This window comes from Corythoichthys intestinalis, chromosome 16 (genome assembly GCF_030265065.1).
Source record: "Corythoichthys intestinalis isolate RoL2023-P3 chromosome 16, ASM3026506v1, whole genome shotgun sequence".
Taxonomy (NCBI): Eukaryota; Metazoa; Chordata; class Actinopteri; order Syngnathiformes; family Syngnathidae; genus Corythoichthys; species Corythoichthys intestinalis.
Window position 1 is genome coordinate 24,652,955 of NC_080410.1, and position 21,139 is coordinate 24,674,093.

The 21,139-nt window shown below is 40.2% G+C and overlaps 2 protein-coding genes across 2 annotated transcripts in view; one reads left to right on the top strand and one right to left on the bottom strand.

Moving 5' to 3' along the window:
- The window catches only part of tbc1d16 (TBC1 domain family, member 16), a 37,578-nt gene extending 19,548 nt beyond the window's left edge, over positions 1-18,030 (bottom strand). Inside the window, exons 1-4 of the mRNA XM_057817426.1 lie at positions 17,690-18,030; positions 15,322-15,525; positions 11,851-12,013; positions 7,031-7,345 (exon numbers count right to left, since the gene is read on the bottom strand). Coding sequence (XP_057673409.1) covers positions 7,031-7,345; positions 11,851-12,013; positions 15,322-15,493 — 650 coding nt within the window. The 5' untranslated portion in view covers positions 15,494-15,525; positions 17,690-18,030. The remainder of the gene's footprint in view (positions 1-7,030; positions 7,346-11,850; positions 12,014-15,321; positions 15,526-17,689) is intronic.
- A 466-nt stretch (positions 18,031-18,496) lies between these two features.
- LOC130904397 (galactocerebrosidase) lies at positions 18,497-20,779 on the top strand. The gene has a single exon (XM_057817125.1). The coding sequence runs from the start codon at positions 18,555-18,557 to the stop codon at positions 20,565-20,567; it is 2,013 nt and encodes a 670-aa protein (XP_057673108.1). The 5' UTR covers positions 18,497-18,554; the 3' UTR covers positions 20,568-20,779.
- The last annotated feature ends 360 nt before the right edge of the window (positions 20,780-21,139 follow it).

A 21,139-nucleotide genomic window follows, 5' to 3' on the forward strand; every position in this document is an offset into this window, starting at 1 on the left:
GTCATTTTGGGCCGTTTCAGGACATTACCTGTTCATTTTCTGTCACTTCCTGTTGATTTTTGGGAATTTCAGGGTCAATTCCTGTTGATTTTGGGTTACAAAACAGAAAGTCAACTGGGAATCAATTGGTAGTGACTCAAACTCAACAGGAAACAACCTGTAAATCCCCCGAAAATCGGAAAGAGTGACTGTGAATGCTCTGGTTTCGAACGAACGAATGAACAAACGTTCATTCGCCCTTCCCGGTCTTAATGTACTGTGTGTCGAGCGCCGTCAATGGCAGCCATACAGCCACTGCACTGAGACACTATTATAGTGGAAAATTTTGGTGGCAACTTGTTGGTTCCTTTTTTTTTTCTTCAAACATTGACACCTTTTTAAAACGATATCTCGATTCTTGACATGAGCACATCGTTAATCTTTTGGAATGCAAAGTATCATGATATATCACCATTTCGATATCTTGTCACACACCTATTAGATATATTGATTTTGAATTTGAAAAAGAAAAAAAAAAAAGTGTTTTTCAATCATTGTGCAGCGGCACACGACTCTGCCGTGGTATAGTGTCTGGTGTGCCGTGGGAAATCATTCACTTTCACCTAACTGATGTAAAAATATTTTGGGGAAATGAATCCGCAAATGCACAAAATATGCTGTGCTGTCCAATGGTTGGTCATCATGCAATACTCTTCCGTATCAGTAGGTGTTGATAGGTAGCTAATTATTTCGTTTAGTGATGCGTAAGAGGGGCATTGGGGCTAGCGGAAGTGGCTAGTTAGCGAAACTAATGGTGACAGCCATGGTAAAGGATTAAAAAAAGGAAAGATGCTAAATAAGAACTGGACAAAATTCAGTGAATGGTGGTCAAAAGGAAACAAAGACCATTTCCTCTCTGAAAGTCTTATGTAAGCCATCTTTCATCGGGATTTACGTTTGAATGTAAAGAAGAACTTAACATAGCGTGATTACCGTATTTTTTTTGGACTATAAGTCGCACCTGAGTATAAGTCACACCAGCTCTAAAATGCCCAACGTAGAGGAAAAAAAACATATAAGTCGCACCGGAGTATAAGTTGCATTTTGGGGGGAAATTTACTTGATAAAATCCAACACATAGAACAGATATGTCATCTTGAAAGGCAATTTAAAATAAAAATATAATAGAGAACAACATGCTGAATAAGTGTACTGTAGTGATATTGATGCATTAACAACGAAATGCGAACGTGGCCGGTATGTTAATGTAACATAGCTATTAAGTTATTCAGATAACTATAGCATAAAGAACATGCTAACAAGTTTACCAAACCATCAGTGTCACTCCAAAACACCAAAATAACATGCGAAATTATATAATAATGTGTTAATATTTTCATACATAAGTCAGTCCAGAGTATAAGTCGCACCCCCAGCCAAACTATGAAAAAAAAACTGAGACTTATAGTCTGAAAAATAGGGTAACTTTCAACGGGGAGGCAATAATACCTACTCCAATACAGAAACCACACTGATTGAGTAAAATATATTGTTAATATAGTCTACTAAAATTCATTTGTACATTTTTTCCTGATGGCGTGCCTTGGGATTGTTTCAGATGGAAAAAAAGTGTACCGTGGCTGAAAAGAGGTTGAAAAACCCAACTGTAGATTACTTAATAGTTTTATAGAACATACACTTAAAACAAACTAGCATTTATTTTTTATTAACAAAAAATAATGCTTTCATAACATAAAAGGTCGGCTCTTATTGGCTGTTGTCAGACGCGTCCACGTCACCTTTCCTACCGATGATAAGGTCATTTTTGGAGGATAATTCCAAGTCAAATGAGTACTCGGGTCAACGTTTGCTCATGGATTCACAAATACGCTCACCGCCATCTTTACATTGGATTTGTGTACTTTTAAAAATGGTGCTTTTCCACAGCACACCAGCAAACTTTGCTCCAGGCCTGACCGGCAGCAGACAATTGTTACTTGGTTAAGTGTCAAGAAACTCCTTGAAAAGCTCAACTGCTGATTCTTCTCCTTAGCTTCCCCCTGCACTCACCCCTTTCATCCACTCTTGCTCTCCCATAGGCAAACTTTTCTCTTTGAATGATTCCAAGTGACATGTTTCCAGTTCCTGGCCCCCTTAACAGTGTCAATTAAAGTGAGGAAGAGAGAAAAAGAGAGTTCCAGGGTTCTGGCCGGCTTTCTCTCTCTATCTCGCTTCCGTCCTCTAATCCGGCGGGCTGACATTCAGCCCAGCACAACAACCCCAGGCGCGCTGAAAATCAAAGGGCTTCACACAGACTTTGGGAAAGGAAGGAGGGCGGGGTGGGAGGGATATTTGAGAGGTGGGAAACACTTGAGTGGGGGGGGGGACATATTAGGATCGAGCATGTCAAGAGGAAAAGATGTCACATTTGAAAAACAAGGGTGGAACAAATATGGGAAAAGCAGAATCCTGGAGCGGAAGGAAAATGCGTGCGCACACACACACACAGGATGGACGTGGAGGAAAGGAAAGCGAGCAAGAGAGCAGAAGGAGAAGGGAGCACAGAGTAAATGTTAGAGGCCGTGAGCGCTGCCAAGTCACACACTGGCTGCACTTTGAGCAAGGGGGGCTGAGAGAGGTTAAAAAGGCTCCATAACGCGCGCACACATTCTGGACGTGACAGGAAACATTCACTGAGGATAATGATTAACAGATAAACCTATAATGAATGTTGCGAGGGATGAATACTAAACATCTGCACCCCCGATTGTGTGTCATGCTGTCTGTGACGTCATTTACCTGCAGCCTGTGTTAAAAGACAGAGCAGTGAGCCACCATTTGGACTGTGGTGGTACCACACCACAAGGGGGAGGGGGAATTAATAATTTTTCTTGTGGCTCCACGTTGTGGCAGACTGTTGTAACTGAAACTCGATAGTTCAACCACAAGAAAAAGAAAGCACAATTCACAGTCACAACTAAGGGCGTTTGAAATTGAAATACAGGTAGTCCTATGGTTACGACATACCTGACTTACTTGATTTCGACTTTACGACGCCAAAGTCTAATCCACCATTTTGTCTCCAATGTTTTTTTTTTTCTTTTTCCAATTTTGTTATTTATTAAATGTAAATAGTTTATCTATAATTGCTATGCATAACTGGTATTTTATTGTACAGTGGTACCTCTACGTACAAAGTTAATTCGTTCCAGAACCTTGTTTGTAAATCCAAATGGTCGTATGTCGAGCAGGATTTTCCCATGTACATTATAATACATTATATAGAATACATTATAATTCCATTAATCCGTTCCACAGCCCCAAAACCTACACTAAATCCTTAATACTGCTGGTACGATTAAAAATAGCAATTACACAGAGCAAAACAAATAAATTATCAACAAAAATCGGAAAAATAATATAGTAATAGTAATAATAATAATACCTGTAATAATGTAACAAATGGGGTTCTAATGTGGTACATGTATTTTTGCGTGGTGTACCGGAACGCTGTCAGAGTGAGAAAGGATTTTTTAATTTCAAAAATTTCACTGCGGCAGACAGTAGGCATGTTGTGTTGCACAAGTTCTGAAATCAATGATTAAAAACCTGATGAAGCTGGCGATTTCTTTGGCTATGTTACAATAATAATAATTGTCACCTTAACTTATAAAGACTGGCGAATGGAGGAAGACTGCCGAGCTCATAGACCATCTACGGCTGTATTGTCGAGCCAGTTCACGAATGGGAGCACAACACTCATATTTTTTTATCATTTCCATCTTCATTTGAATGGTAAGCCTCACTTTTTTCCACCACCTGCACTAACATTGTTGGAACCAATGTTGATTTCACTCACAAGAAAGTCCGCCGTGCGTCCGTCTCACGGGAAAACAAACTGCGGCGCCGTCATAAATTGTCATATTTTGAGCCTGTCCTCGGATGTAGAAAGAAATGGCGAGTCAAATTTTATGTTGGATGTCGAAACGATTGTGTGTAGAAGCGATCGTATGTCGAGGCACCACTGTACTATATGTGTGGTCCGCTTTCCTTTGTTGCACTCGGACTTCTTTGACGTCATGCCAGCGCTACTTTCTGTAAGTTTCAAGCGTTGCTTTCATGTTGGGAAGCGGGGCTGAATGCCAGTTAACATTACAAGAAGGCAGAAAAAGGGTAAAGAGCGGTCTCTGCGATGTCCCCAGTTAGCTCGCTATTAGCCCGCTAGCTTAATGAGCAGCATTCGTTTTCACCGCTGGACCGGTGCCACTAATAGCTGTCGTTTCCCCTGTTGAATTGCCCAAGATTTGGACCTTATTTCCCTCGGTATTATTGTCCAGACATTGAGGTATGTTTTTGTAAGCTAATATGTCTCTATTGATTTAATTAATAGCATTATTGTATGCTATGACATGATTGTATTTTCTGAATGTGTTTGATGGTGACAAATAAATACATGTCAGTTGTAAGAAGAACTATGGTGTGATCGATGTTAAAGCAGTAATGTGAAGTAAGTTCATAACATGCCAAATAGGGTCACAATTAAAGTAATTAAACATTGTCCAACAAATAAAGCATGAAAAAATAATTTATATGTTGTATATTTGACAAAATAATCGCGTTTCCGAAGTTCGAGCCTGAAAGGGGACGAACCCGGAAGTGATACGTCACACCGGGAACAGCGATGGCAGCTCCATACATACGGCCGCCATACAAAGCCCTTCAAACAATGATTCAAACAGCGATATGAGCGATACATCGAGCGCAAGGGAGGCGATCTAAGTTTTTGAAGAGTTGGAGGAAGAAGAGGAGGTTGGAATTTTATGTTGGACCTAACATGTATTAGCCAGACGCTAATCAGGATGCAAACAATGTGCCTAGACTACCTGACATGGAATGGATACAAGACCCATCGAGATTACAAGATTGGTAAGATATAGGCTGTTATTATTTTCATGATTTGAAGATGCAGGCATTTGTACATAATTTTATGTTTTTGTCTATCTGATGACATTGTTAAGAAAAATAATAATCGCACTTCATGTTCATTTTGGCAGATCCGGCAGCTCTCGTGCATATAAAATAATAATATAAAAACGTTGGGGGGAAAGAAGGAGATGAGTCGTTGATGGCTTTCTCCACTTTATTGTGGCAACAATAAGAAAACAAAATAATAGCAGACTGCCGCCACATTCGACCGCGAAGTTTTGCTTCTCGCTGATCTCCTCCTCGCCTCCTACTACTCCAGCGTCTTTTAAATGGATCGTGCATAGTGTCTTGGTTATGAGCTTTTTGTTTACAAATGTATCGAACACACGACGTGCTGACAACTTTGTTTCTTTATTAACACATGGAGTTAACAGTACAACACAGCTCGGGGCTCGCGGGAGGAAGTGGCGTCTAATGGCGTGAGGAAATGTAGTTTTTTCACACAAGTGAACAGATTACAAAGCACCACTTCAGTGTTGTCCCGAGACTACATTTCCCATGATTCACTGCGTGACCTGCGCGCTCGCTGATTCGCTGCCAGACATTAAAAGCAACACGCATGTTGTTGTCACCTCTCAGTGGCTCTCGTAAAACACAAACTAGAAGGCAATCAAGCGATAACCGTGAAAGAAACATCGAACCGTACAAATGCAATGCAATGCTTGAAGCACGAAGGTGGAAATACATAATACAAATACAAATAAATGTGCACGAACTCACCGGCGGTGTGTGTCTCTTACTGCAACGTGACCGTGAATTACCGCGACGCCGACCCGCTTATATGCACATCCACACCCCTTTCCCGATTGACAGTGGATTAACCCTTTCGGACAAGATCGTAGATGACGTACAATTTAAACACGCTTAACCTAGCAAACGCAACAACAACTATGATTGGGGAGTGCCACGAGTTTACTTTCGGCTAACGTCGCTAGCTTATACTGTTCATTCCACAACAGTTAGCAGCTCTGCTTTGACAAAGTCATCAGTCATCTATCAAAAAAAATCACACTTACTTTTTTGGCAAATCCTTGATCATAAGCAGACCGGTTAAGGAAGCAGGCATCTTCGAAGTGTTTGCAGCAGAGAACACTACTCGATGATGGCGTGAAATTCATTCGCTTCGTGCTAACGAAAGATGTCCATTTACGTGCCCTGCTATCCTTTGGCCACTCATACAACTTTTCGTTTGAGTGAGAACAAAACATCGCCACACACCGCCGTGGCATCTTACCGAGAAGCAATGCAACAAACAATACTGTTCGATGGCGGACTTCCCTCGCACTTCCCGGTGTGACGTAATTTCCGAAGATTTCCGAAGATTGCCGAAGAAAAGCATTTTCGTTGTCAAGGGCGTTGCTATGGGTTAAACAAAGAATCTGGAAGGGTTGCGTTAAAAAAAATAACGAAAATATGCTTATAACTGTTTAGCCATTGATATTATTCAAAAACATGGTTGGCCAACCTTACTTCACATTACTGCTTTTAGGGAGGGAAGAAATATCTGTTTTTTACTTCATTTCATTAATATGATGTATAACACATGTTTTTGGATAGTTATTTTTGAGATTAAGGGTACTTGAAGGGTTAGTCCCGATTTGCACGGAAATTCAGGTTATGTCGCCACTGTAGGAATGGGACTCTTTCGTAAACCTGTAGTAGGAACAACCAACAAATTGGACCATTGTGTGGTTACACATTGTTTTATCACGCCTGTGACCCAATGACGAAATTATGGAAAAACAAAAAAAAAAAAAAAAAAAAAAAAAAAACTCAGGAAATGTCATTATGAGCGATCATTTGCTGCCAGTCTCTCCAAGGCAAAATAGATTGGAGGTCTACTGCCGTCAATGGCAGCCAATGAATATTTTTTTTTAATTAAGTTTAATTAAAATTAAAAAAAAAAAAAATTTAAAGAAATATTTTATCCCCCATCAAAATGGATTGGCTGTCTATTGCTGTTAACGGCAGCCAATGCTAGCCCTGCAAGCCCTCCCAGTTCAAATGGATTGGACGTCTATAACCGTCAATTAGAATTTCCTTTTTCCCATGTCGACCCACTGACCTGCTGTCATTATCCAAGAACACCGAGCCACTGCTCTCGCACAGCGCCTCGCTGACCGGCGACAAGCAGAAAGGCGAGGAAAAGGTGTCCGAGTCGGAGCCCATGGTGCTGTCGCGGCTCACTTCATCCGACAGCTCGCACGATCCCTCGTCACCTTCCTCGCCGGGCGCGGGCGGCTGCTTGTGCTGCGCAGAGAGGGGGTCCGTCCCGGCCTCGGTGGCGACCGAAGCATGGCTGTCGGCGGAGGAGCTGCAAGTGATGTTCCTCTCCTCGTCCTCTTCTTCCACTTGTGCAGCCGGTGGGCGGGAGCGCGGCCTGCGAGGGGTAATAACAATAGTAACTTCCTTGACACTTTATTAACACAAAGGCTGGCACAAATAATTGTTTCAACAGTCATCAATTAATTTTGCGATGAGTCGACTAATTGGCACATTACAGTATTTCCTGTTATACTTCTATGGGCTTTACTTTTAAGCTGAAAACGTATTGGAACAAAACACTATTTACTAAGAGAATCTGGAGTATATAAACCTTTCCAAAGCAAGCAAGATGTTCTGAAATATTTTCTTTGGTATAATTTCAAAGATAAGTGCTCTGCTTTTATCGAGTGCTACTGAAATCACAATATTTACATTTTTTTTTCTTTTTATATTTTAGAAAAGGGAAGTTTAATAAGAGTTTTGAAAAAAAAAAAAAATTAAATTCATAATTTACTTTTGAAATAAATATACATTTGAAAAATTAATTAAGGGGTTTATTTTTTTTTGTTCAGTTTAGTCCGGGGAAAAAAAAAAACATTAAAATAGAATGCCATATTTACTAAGCCTGTCGCAATATGCAATAATCCCCTTTATCGCACGGTAAATAAAAATGAAGGTGGTGATTTTTCCACTGCGATTTATCGCCTCACGTGCACGTGTGTGCGGCAGACGAGCTGTTAAAAGTGCGGCTTTCTTGTTACCAACTACCAGTGTTGTCAATAACGGCGTTAGAATATAACAGCGTTAATAACGGCGTTATTTTTTTTAGTAATGAATAATCTAATTAATTACTTTTCTCATCTTGGCAACGCCGTTACCGTTACTGAGGCGGGAAAGGCGTGCGTTACCAAGTTGGTTGAATTAAAAAAAGGTCTGAGAGAGACGGTCTCACGGAGACGAGAGAGCAGAGCAGGAGTGGGGAAGACGCTGTTGCAAACGCGATGCTAGGTAGCTCCAATAATACCTGACTGTAGCCATAGCCTACAAATTACGCCCACATGATACGGTAGATATCACATATTATAGAACTAGATGCAAATGACAGACACGACTGCATTGGCAACATGTTTTAAGGACTACATGCGTTAGTAAACAGCTGCCATCTTAAAGCAGTAGACCTCTCAGGAAGGCTCTGATGTAGAGATCCTTCCTAGCGAACCTAAGTAACTTTTTTGTTTTGTTTTAATCTAAAATGCTCCTAAATCGGCAAAATCTTGACCTAAATCTATCTTTAAACGATTAAACAGTTTTAAAACTTACACATGTTGAAAGTAGACAGAAGGGAACTAATGCAATAATGGGAGCAATTTTAACAACTTTAACGGTTGATTCACAACTTTAAATGACTTCCACACATACCAAAGGTTACTATCTAGTTATCGCAATACCCTTGTGTCTAGTTAAGTGGAGGGTAAAGAATTGGGCTAGGGCCAATTGTCCCCAAAACCCTTTAAACTTCACATTGTGTGACCTGTTTTTTTTTTTTTTTTTTTGAAAGAGAAAAAAAAACATGAAAATTATCACTAGTTATTTTGCCAAGTAACTAATTACTCTTACATTCAGGTAACTGAGTTACTAATGCAATTACTTTTTGGGAGAAGTAATTTGTAATTGAATTCATTACTTTTTTAAAGTAAAATTAACAACACTGCCAACTACGCAAAATGCATCTTCGTTCCAGGTCCGGCAAAAAATTGTACTGGAGCCAATCCGTTTCCATGATATCCTATTGATCAACGTATACCGGCTGCGTCAGTGCTCCGGATTGACTGCGGAGCATCTCCACCGTGCCGGAGCCCGCCGGATGGTTTAGGCTATTTTTAATTTTTGCCGGAGACGCATCCGTCAAAATGGGTGGAGCCGGGCCTGGAGTCAACAGCCCAGTTGCTTATTCACGGTTTAACCAGCGAACATGGACGAAGAACGCTCCATCGGGGAGGTGGAAAATCACAAAGTGATTAATGATGCAGATCATCATTATCAGGGCAACATTAAAAAGGAAGCTGTATGGTGTCCTATTGTGTGTGTGTTTTCTGGCAATGATATCAAACACACGACATGCTAACAACTTTGTTTTTTATTAACACATGGCGCTAAGAACACTTCCTCAACCTGTGGCTCTCGGCAGTCGGCAGGCCCTGTCTCTCTCTCTCACTGCCGCGTCACATGAACAAAACAAAATCCCCCTTGCGTTCAGGGTGCCTCAGAAAACATACAATCAGAATTTTACATATGGAACGCCATAGTAGAAGCTATGAGGGGAAAAGTTTTCATTTGCTTAAATGCTTAATTTACTAAGTGCAATTGAATTTATTTTCTTGAAAAAGACATTTATTCTGTGTTTCTGTGCAGTATTAATATTGTTGTATTTATCGCGTTTAAATGGGTGTACCTGATCTATTAATATATACTGTATTCTCACTGGCTTAAAAAAATATTTAAAAATTGGGGGAGGGCGCAATAATATCGAATATCGCAAAAATTTATGAGATAAATTATCGCACACTAAAATTTGTTATCGCGACAGGCCAAGTATTTACTATTACAAAACTCAATAAAAAGAGGAGGATTTGAACAATTTTTAGTTCAATATTGACTCCAAATGATTAATAAACTATCAAAATAGTTGTCGATTAATCATGGAAGCCCACACATAGACTTCATAATGATATTGACAGGACACGGGGCCGATTAATAGGGGGCCTGCATTGTTGGCGTGGCGGTCAAATGTGACCGAGTGGAATCACAGACAAAGAGCTTTCACGTTGAAAATTCTTGTGAATAAATGCTTAAATCCCTGAATTCTTTATAGATATGGACGTAAAACAGTCTCGATTCTTGGTTAAAAGCAAAAAAAAACCAAAACCGTGCAGTTAGCATTTATTTTACGTAAATATGTCGAAGTATGATGCTAGGCTGTCAGTCAATGCGCCGGCCACCATATGTAAACAGCTTTTCTGGTGAAAATCTTTGAATAAATTAGGGCTGTAAAAATTAACGTGTTAACGAGCGGTAATTAATTCTTTTTAATTAATCCCGTTAAAATATTTGACGCAATTAACGCACAAATGCCCCGCTCATACATATTAAATAATTAAAAGAACAGCAAAGTGAAAGGTGTACTTGTTGTGTTTTTCGGAGTTTTGCCGCCCTCTGCTGGCGCTTGGGTGCGACTGATTTTAAAGGCTTCAGCATCCATGAGCATTGTGTAAGTAATTATTGACATCAACAATGGCGGGCATCTAGTTTATTTTTTGATTGAAAATTTTACAAATTTTATTAAAACGAAAACATGAAGAGGGGTTTTAAAATAAAATGTCTATAACTTGTACTAGTTATTATCTTTTATTTATTTTCTATAAATTTTTATAAATATTTATATATTTTATTTATTTATATATTTATATATTTTATGTATTATTTTTATTTATCTTTTAAGACCTACAAGTCTTTCTATCCATGGATCGCTTTAACAGAATGTTAATAATGGTCATGCCATCTTGTTGATTTATTGTTATAATAAAGAAATACAGTACTCATGTACCGTATGTTGAATGTATATATCCATCTCGGTCTTATCTTTCCATTCCAACAATTATTTACAGAAAAATATGGCATATTTTATAGATGGTTTGAATTGCGATTAATTGCGATTAATTACGATTAATTAATTTTTGATCTGTAATTAACTCGATTAAAAATTTTAATCGTTTGACACCCCTAGAATAAATGCTTAAATCTCTGAATTCTTTATAGATATGGACTTAAAACAGTCTCGATTCTTGGTTAAAAGCAAAAAAACTTCAAGTTAGCATTTATTTAACGTAAATATGTCGAAGTACGATGCTAGTCTGTCAGTCAATGTGGCGGCCAAATATTGCTAACTATGAGTTAGTCAGTATGGAAATTAGCGCCCGCCATATGTAAACAAAGAGCTTTTTCCGTTGAAAATTCCTGTGAATAAATGTTTAAATCCCTAAATTCTTTGTAGATATGGACGTAAAACTGTCTCGATTCTTGGTTAAGAGCAACCAAAAAAAAAAAAAAAAAAACGGTTAGCAGTTATTTTACGTAAATATTGCGAGGTATAATGCCAATGCTGTAGCGGTTAATTTCTCCATTTGATTTTTTTTACGTTTCAAAATGCATGCATGGTACAAAAACTATAACTACCTTGAATCCTCGAACAAATCACTCTGAGACAATCCTTCCCGTTTGTATGCGGTACAGCTTTCGTACTTTTTTAACCTAAGTCCGGCGTTAGATCCCTGCATATGTTGACTAACTGTGACCGACTGCGAATAACTGAAGCGGACTGTAGGACAGCCCCCTACTTGAAGGCGTTGCGCAGTGGCTGACTGATATGTGACCCGTCAATACAATAATGAAGTCTATGGCCCACACAACAACATAATGTAATCTGCAACTGTCTCCTGTTTTATGCACCTTCTTCGACATTCTCAGTTTTTAAGCTTTCTATTAGCGCTTTAGTTCTCCCCTTGGGTGTCATTTTCCTTTATGGCCTCATGATTGCCAAGCGCAGGAGTCAACTCTCATTACCGTCTGCCTCTGCGGCGAGCGTTTCGTCGCACGGGTGAGCTCTCAGGCGTGATGTAGCGCAGTGCTTCCTCGTCTTGCCGTTGGATACGCGAGTTGGGCACCCAGGTCAGAATGAGAGTGCTGCCTAGGTTCTCGTCCTTCTCCACGTGCACGCACAAGTAGCCTGCAGGGGGCGTCAACGGAAGTGGAATGAGTCAATACCATTACACTACAGTCGAGGTATGCTGTATAGATAAACACACAACAAAGAAAATTACACAGACTGCATTAAAACACTAACAAACCACATTTAAATGTCTTTTTTTATCCCCAAGTTGAACAACGTTATCTCAACTTTATAACCTTTTAAGCCAGGTGTGCAGCACAAAATAAGGTTGCAAACAAATTACTGTATGTTCAAATATTTTTTTTTTTACATAAATAAAAAATAAAGTCGTTCATCCAATGTGATTAATTGTCATGAATCTTGCTTATGAATTTCTTGACTTCAGGTAAGGATGTCCCTGAACTGATCACATGATCAGAAATTGAGTCGATCGCGCCATTTTTCAGAGGATCGGAATCAGGCGAAAGAATCGGGTTTTTAATTTAAAAATACTGTATAGAATAATATAAATATATATACATGGAATTTTTTCGGTATCGAATCGGGACTGTATCGGCAGATATTCAAAATCAGGTAACTCGGGTGCAAAAACTTTTTTTGAGCTGCGGAGTTTGTTTCAATAGTGTAAATATATAAATAGAGACTGCGTGTGTGTATATATAAGTATAAAACATACTGTATATATTATTGGTTTTTTTTTGCAATATCTTTATACCTGTTGAAATTGTTTCTTATAGCCCATCAACCAATTCAATGCCATTAACTGTTATAGACAGGGGTGCACATATTTTTTTTGCCATGGTTCTCAGAGGAGGACCTGGAGATGTGACTTGGTCCTCATTGAGCTTGAGAGCCGACCCGCTTGATGTGATAAAATTATGACAAGCTTTACTTAGAGCCAATTACCTTCAATTAATTATATAAACAATTAATGCTTGATTAACATCAATTGGTACAACAAAATTGCCATTACTTTGAAGTGACATGTAAAGAAATAAACATAAAAGCACTAATTCAAAATAAAGGGCATTCATATGCGGCTCCCACATTAACTCCAAGCCTTTGTAAAAGTGGGATGTCCTCCTCATAAGAGCTCATTGAACGAGGATGTTTAGCTTTGTAAAATGTAGGGCTGTCCCAAACGACTAATTTTCTCCCGATTAGTCAGTCGACTATTTTTACGATTAGTCGACTAATCTAATAATTAATTAATTAATTAATTTTTTTTTTTTTTTTTACTAATTTAGCACAAAAAACATATTGGAACACTCAAATCATTTATTAAAGTACAAATAAACACGTAAGTAACAATAATAAATCACAAATAAACAATGAGTTCAAATGCTGATAGAATTAACTAGTGTAGCATCACGATTGAAAAGATGGTCTCTTAAACTGATGGTTTACAACTTTTATTCCATCCTTGATGTAAACACACCGTAAGAGCTACAGTGCACACAAATAAAGCAACACAATTAGAAATTAACAGAAACTTTTCACCTTTTTCCTTTTAAACCTTATTTATATATCAATGAATTGCCTTTACCTTATTACCTTATCATTGACAATCTCTCCCTTGAGTGCAATCACTGTATATACTGTATATATTTATGACCTTTTAACCTTATATAATTTTCTATACCATAAAATAAACCATAACATGAAATAAACCTTTCAATTAGCATTAAGAACAATACTAATAGCACTTATAGGCCCATTGTCAATGAAACATTATTATTTTGTAAGGCGACAGCACCCTCTGGTGTACAAAAAATGAAAAAAAAAAATAAAAATTACAAACTGCGTGATGGCGCTTAAGGTGTTTATTCACGGCCGACGTGCAGCCAAGCTTGGCACTGAAGAGACAGGACAGAAGAGTGTACTCTCCTTTGTTTCTTTGAAATAAGTAAATGTTTTGGACACTCTGGTGCGCTTTTTTTGGCTTTGTGGCGCTTTCCCCGCTTGCAAACAGAGCATCCGACATTCTAACTTTCCACGCATATATTTTTTTAACCCTTCATTAACCGTCGACGGGATGTTGTGCTCGTCGACGGATTTACGTCATTGTCGACGTCATCGATGACGTCGACTATGTCGACTAGTCGGGACAGCTCTAGTAAAATGCGAGCAAAAACACATGTCAGTGCATGGCGCTGTTCTTCAATAACTTTATTCCGCCACTTGTCCATAGGGCGAGTGGGATCCTGTCTGACATCAATAGTTTGCTTAATTGCCACATGCTCTGTTTTTTTCGTGCTTTTCAAAGTTTGGATGGCTAAAATTCTTTGACCCTACATAAAATGCGCTGCTCTTATCAGAGACATTGGGATTCTCAGGGCAAATGTTGCACCACATTTCCGTGCGAGCATCATTTGCTTCTAGCCATGGTACCTCCTGCAGCCACTTTTCAGCAAAAGTCCTTTTTTTCGGTAGCTCCGGTGACGTCTCTGTCGTCTGACTGTCTTTTGACGGGGGTGGGGGAACACGGAAATAATTACTCAGTGGGGCCTGCCTCTTTGACATTTTGAGAGGTGATTTTCTCGTGTCCGCCGCAAATACAGTGGTCAGCCATCGGTACGCAAAGGCGTATGGAAGCCGTTGAGGGCCAGCGCGTTTGTCTACGACCAGTACGCATGCGCGCATGCGGACCACTTATGTGCACCCCTGGGTTATAGACGTCAAAACCATTTCAACTGGGAAGGCTTTTATTGAGTGATAATGTTTAACTGCCATTGATGGCAATAGGCGTCCAGTCCAAATTGACTGGTGGGCTGGCAGTGATCGAATGATCGTTGCCAGTGCTCCCAGTCTTGAACTTCTTTCACTGTCAATGGCACCCAATGAGGTAATACTTAGAAATAAATACATTTTTAAATGATCGTTTTTACCTATATTCACACACAAATGTCTCATAGACATGAAAAAGAACAACTGTTACAGGTATGAGTTCTTTGTGCGCAATCAAAAATACGTTTGCAAAGCTTTATCGGGCCTACTGCTTGTACTACTTTATGTTACTGTGCTTATTGGTGAAATACCAGTACATCCCAGTGGCTGAGTTGCGCACAAAATCAGGACCAAGGAAAATAAAAATAAAAATTACGATCTGAACTTTTTTTTTTGTTGAAAGGGCAATTTCTTTCTTTCTTTTTTTTTTTTTTTTAAATATCTACAATATCACCAAATAAGACCCCATTTTTTGTCCAACAGTTATTTTTATGTTCATATATATACCTCATATGTGAATAAAAAGTTTATCTAACAATCCAGTTTTTTTTTGGTTTTCATTGCAGATTCTTTAAAAATTCCACAAAAAGAAAAAAAAAAAACTTTAAAAATCAGGTTGCGACCGAAATGCGACCCACCTGGGTGGTGCTCTGCCAGGCCCGGCAGCGACTCAGTGGGGTGCACGCACACATTGTTTTTTGAGTAGATGATCTCGCCGTCCAGGCCTGAGCGCCCTGATGCGCTGGGGTTAAACGTCAAGAGGTCGGAGGCCTTGGAGGAGGCGCGCCGCAGGAGCCGACCCAGAGACATTTCCTCAGAAAGCGGGATGCGGGGCCCATCCTCTGCCAAGGGGGAAAGAGAAAATGGGAGGAAATTTAGAAGATGCTACATGAGACCTAAGTTGTTGTACTTGCTTATGTCGCTTCTGGTGTCAGCAGAACTGTTGTCTTTCTCTACCTTTAGTGAACAACACACTAGTAACTACAACATTGCAAACGTGCATGTTTATGCCGCACTGCCGGCTGCATTTGCCAACTCATACTCCCTTCGTCCAAGGAATGTTCACTTCTTCTTCCTCTTTGCTCACGCGGTATGCTTACCACCTTGCTGAGTGAGCAGGCACCCGACTTCCTGATGCAAGGCTGTAAATGGGGAGGTAGCAAAGTTCTGGTGTAATTGCAGATTTCGAGCTCTATTAGATTCAGTCACCCTGTGCCAGTCACAAAAGCATAGAAATGAGCAGCATTTCGCCTTAAAACACCGGATTAAAAACGGGGTACTGATTTAGTGGTTCCTCAGAATGAATAAAATCTAAAACTTGTGATGACCTCACACAATGACATATAAATTGACACCTGAACAATGCAATGTTACTCAATCCGTCTGCTTGACACCAAGTACTTACTTTACGTCAATACAACACTGAAAACGTTCTTCCCGAGTTGATGTATTGTCTCGCTTCAGATAGAAGCGACCCCCAACTGTGACATATCCCTCCTCCTCTATTATCTCGTGGTTATTTTTGGTCTGCAAGGACACTGTGGTCCACTTGGGCCATTTGGATGGCCTGGCTGTTTGTTTCCACAGTGCAGTATTATCTAATTTGACCATAAAGGATACATTGTCACTCTTTCCCCGTAAGCTTTAAATTTCAAACCCAAAACAGAAGAATGAAAACAAGTTCACGAAGGATTTTCTTACCTCAGGCGTACAACTAGTCATGCTGACAATTAGATGTTAAAAGAAAAAAAAAGGCAATAACAGATGACTTTGTTGACAAAGAAGCCAGAAAAACATGTTTTAGTTTACCATGTTTTTTTCTATCACACCTGACAGTTGCTATTACTTCTGTACAGGAAATTTTAATTGCATTATCTACATGTTATTGTACCAGTCACACTTTCGACCAATATATTTTTCAAACCTTAAGGAGTTGCTTTCAATCTGTCATTCCCCGAGCTCCAAAAGTCCCCCCCCCCCAAAATCAATCAATATTCCTTTTCTCAACATCAAATCACATACCCTATTGATTTGGAATTTCAGTCGGGACGCTTCACAGTGAGATATCAGTTCTCCTCGTCAAATCAGCAGAGGTCAACTGTGTAATCAGCACATGATCATTTGTAGTGCTTGAGCAGTCACACGTTTCAACAAATCAATGAAGTCAAATGAAGTGACCTATTGATCTGAATAGATCTTTAACACAAGTGTCCCAAAGAATATTACTACTTTCCGATTGAGTATTAGAAACAGCACCAAAACGCATGCTGAAGTGAATTCATAAATAGTGAACGGCGAATATGCCTAAAATAACATCCACTTCATAGTTGGCGCAGCCCTGCGGGACACTTGATGTGCTAAAAGTGCTTGTGTCAGCAGCAGGACGTGGGTGAAAGTTAAATCAAGTAAGAGAGGCGTGCCATGTTTAACCAATTGCCTGCCATTGACAACGATGGACGTCCGTTTCATTTAAATTGGGAGGACTGGCTGTAATTCTCAAGTTTCAGAGCCATTGAGGGCGCTAGATGGTCAAAATGGATTGGGCGTCTAGCGCCGTCAACGGCAGCCAATGATTTTTTATTTATTTATTTATTTTTATTTTTTTAAGGGTGATAGGAAAGTAGTAACTCTGCCAACTAATTATCATCACAGCAAGCCTTCAAAATTCAAACTGAATGGACGTCTAGTTCATTTAATGGGAGCTAATAAGTTAATGTGGCTGAGCTCCATCCTGGCAACATCCGCCTGACACGACCACCACAGACAGGCCCGCAGTATCAACACCATGGAAGCACCAGAAGCGGACTCCATCACAGTTTCTCAAACTGGAAAAACCTGACTAGACATTTCACGACATCCACATAATCTGAAGTGAACTTAAAGTAAACAGTTTTTGAACACTGCCATGTTATCCGAGTACAGCAGCTGAAATACTCTTATGGTGCACCTGTTCCGAAGCCAAATGAATGAGGAGCGTGTACCGACAAGAACGTGGCCAGGGCTCACCTTCGGTCCTGCAGCAGGACTCTAAAGCCCATGTTGGGCGTCCATGCCAGTCCGCAGCGTGTACCAGCACCGTGTCACGGCTTCTCCTCGGAAATTAGCTCAGCGTTACGTGTTTGAAGTCTTGCTTGCCTCCCTGTTTATTCCGTGTGTGACGCCATATATTTTCACTGCTCTGACGCTCCCCCTTTTTTCGTTGCCAATGAGTATTCCATTTCCGGATAAGAATTTCAAAATAAACCCTCCTTATGCGACAGAACAAAGACACGCATACAAACGCGACTGTCGCTCCGAGTTAAAAGTCACATTTCGTCACTTCCTGCATGTTACAGATAGCTTGACTTTCCGGCCAGACCCGATGATAGCGATTGATCACAGCATAATTATCATATATGTAGAACTAGATGTGTAATGTGCGCTGTGAGCCAAAGAGCACGAACGTCGTCACTTGTCGGCCATTTTGCGTCGGGGCTGTTAAAAAATAAATCATTGCAAGTCAGTTGAGCCTGAAGTTTGTAGCTATGAATTACACCATTTTCAAAACCTTTGAAAACGACGTGGTTTTTGAGAAACAGCTGATATGCAGCATATTTATGGTATTTTTTTTTTTTTTTGCAACATCTAGCCTGAGTCATACCCACGTTAATGTGGTCACTATAAACCAAACTGTATGTAAATATGTCAAGAATTTTGCAATATATAATTTTTTTGTGGTGAAAATCATTTACTTTACCGTGGCTGACGTAAGATGGCCGCATTGATTTACGACGCTGACTCCACGCCCTCGACATCTAGCTTAAAAATGTGATATCTATGGATCACACGACAGTGCGGACCAGGAAGTTCTGACCATTGGCAACTTCGTGCAATGGCGCACAGAATACAAGTTTTCTTTGCAATATTTTTAAGTGTCTTTTTAGTTCCTTGCTTTTCTCAGACGTATATACTGAGCGACAAAGATGGATTAGGAGCAGTCTTTGATGGGATTGGAGGTTTGAGTGGTGGAGGGGCGACAACACGTTTACTAGTTAATTATGCGGAGCCCTACCGGAGCCAGGTACTCGACTATCTTTTCAAGCCAAATTTTGGTGCCTCTTTGCACATTCTCAAGGTTGAAATTGGAGGAGACGCTCAAACTACTGACGGGACGGAACCATCGCACATGCATTTTGAAGATGATGAAAACTACTTCCGAGGATATGAATGGTGGCTCATGAAAGAGGCAAAGAAGAGGAATCCAAACATTACACTTATTGGCCTGCCGTGGGCATTTCCAGGTTGGGTCGGCCGTGGTCACCAGTGGCCTTATGATTTCCCTGATGTCACTGCATTATATGTGGTGAAATGGATCCTTGGTGCAAAGCAGTTTCACGGGCTCAACATTGACTATGTTGGGATTTGGAACGAGCGGAACTTTGACAGCAAGTATATCAAACTGCTGCGGTACACTTTGGATAAAAATGGCTTAGAAAATGTTCAGATTATAGCCAGTGATAACTTGTGGGAGCCCATTTCACAGTCTCTTCTGCTGGACCCAGAACTCCGTAACGCTGTAGACGTAATAGGTGCCCACTATCCTGGTACTAACACAGTGATGACGGCCCTGGAGACTGGAAAACGGCTGTGGTCTTCAGAGGACTACAGCACATTCAACGATGAAGTCGGAGGAGGCTGCTGGGCGCGCATTCTCAATCAGAACTATGTCAACGGATTCATGACCGCCACCATTTCCTGGAATCTAGTCGCCAGCTACTACGAGGCACTACCATTTGGCAGAGATGGACTCATGACGGCAGCAGAACCTTGGAGCGGCAACTACGTGGTGGACTCTCCCATCTGGATAACGGCTCACACGTCGCAGTTTACAAAGCCAGGATGGACCTACCTGAGAACCGTTGGACATTTGGCACAAGGTGGAAGTTATGTGGCCTTGACTGACGGCAAAGGAAATCTTACAGTTGTCATAGAAACTATGACCCATGATCATTCAGTTTGCATAAGACCGCCACTCCCTCCATTCTCAGTCACCTCACAAAATGCAACCTTCCAGCTGAAAGGATCCTTTTCCTCCATTGAATATCTACAGATTTGGCGCTCCCAGTTTAACTTTAAGTCAAACAAGCCCACTTTTTTTGAGCGTCTAAGTCCGTTGAAGCTTTCCGATGGAAAATTCACCTTAAATCTTCCTGAAGATGAGGTTTACACACTAACCACAATAACAACAGGACAAAAAGGCAACTATCCAGATCCACCTCCCTCATCTCCCTTCCCACTAAACTATAAGGATAACTTCACTGTCAGAGAAAGTCCCTTTTCAGAAGCTCCAAATTTTGCTGACCAGACCGGCGTTTTTGAATATTACACCAACATCACAGATCCAGGACCTCACGCATTCACTTTACGTCAAGTTCTGACCCAAAGACCAATCACGTGGGCGGCAGATGCAGACCAAACTATAAGCGTTATTGGTGACTATATGTGGCAGGATCTGAATGTCCAATCTGACGTTTTCATGGAGCGCGTAAAGACCGGTGGTGTTTTTATTGCAGCGAGAGTCAATAAAGGAGGCCAGGCGATCCGTAGTGCCAGGGGTATATTTTTCTGGGTCTTTGCTGATGGAACATACAAAGTTACGAATGACCTCGCTGGTCTAACGATACTGGCTGAAGGACAATCGGGTACACAAGCAGGTTATTGGTACACGCTATCACTCACTGTACAGGGCCAACTTGCGACAGGAAAGTTGAATGGTTATACACTGTGGAAGAATGCTGTGATACTGAGACCAAACAATGGTTGGGCTGCCATCGGGACACGTTCATTTGAGAGGGCCCAGTTTGATAATTTTGCTGTTAATGCAGCGACAAAAGAACACGAGTAGCAACACTTTTGTTTAATTGTAAAATGAATTTTTTGATCAGAGCACTGAATGAGATTGTTCTTACATTTTAAAAAAATTTTTTTACAATGTTTTAAGTTGAATGTAATGGTGCAATACATTTTGTTCAAACGCAGTGTTTTGATTCAGGTGTTGTTATAAATGAGTGCAAAATGTACTGAATAAAGTGACCAATGAGATTCAGAAATGTTTTTTTTTTTGCCTCGAATTTTTATTAAAAAATATATATTTTGAACAATTGAACTCACTGGCTACTAGGGGTGTAACGATACACAAAAATCTCGGTTCGGTACGTACCTCGGTTTTGAGGTCATGCTTCGGTTCATTTTCGGTACGGTAAGAAAACAATGCAAAATATAAATGTGCTAGTTTTTTTACACACTTTTGTGCTTTCAACAATAGGAACAGTAACCTATACAAAGCTAGAATTCTGCTAAAAAAGTAGCGGGTATTTAAAGATAACAACAATTTGCCTTTCAGACCCCGCGTATCGGTCAGCTTTCTGAAAAAGAAAAAAGTCCTGTGCTAAAGAGAAAAGCAATCCCAATGACAAA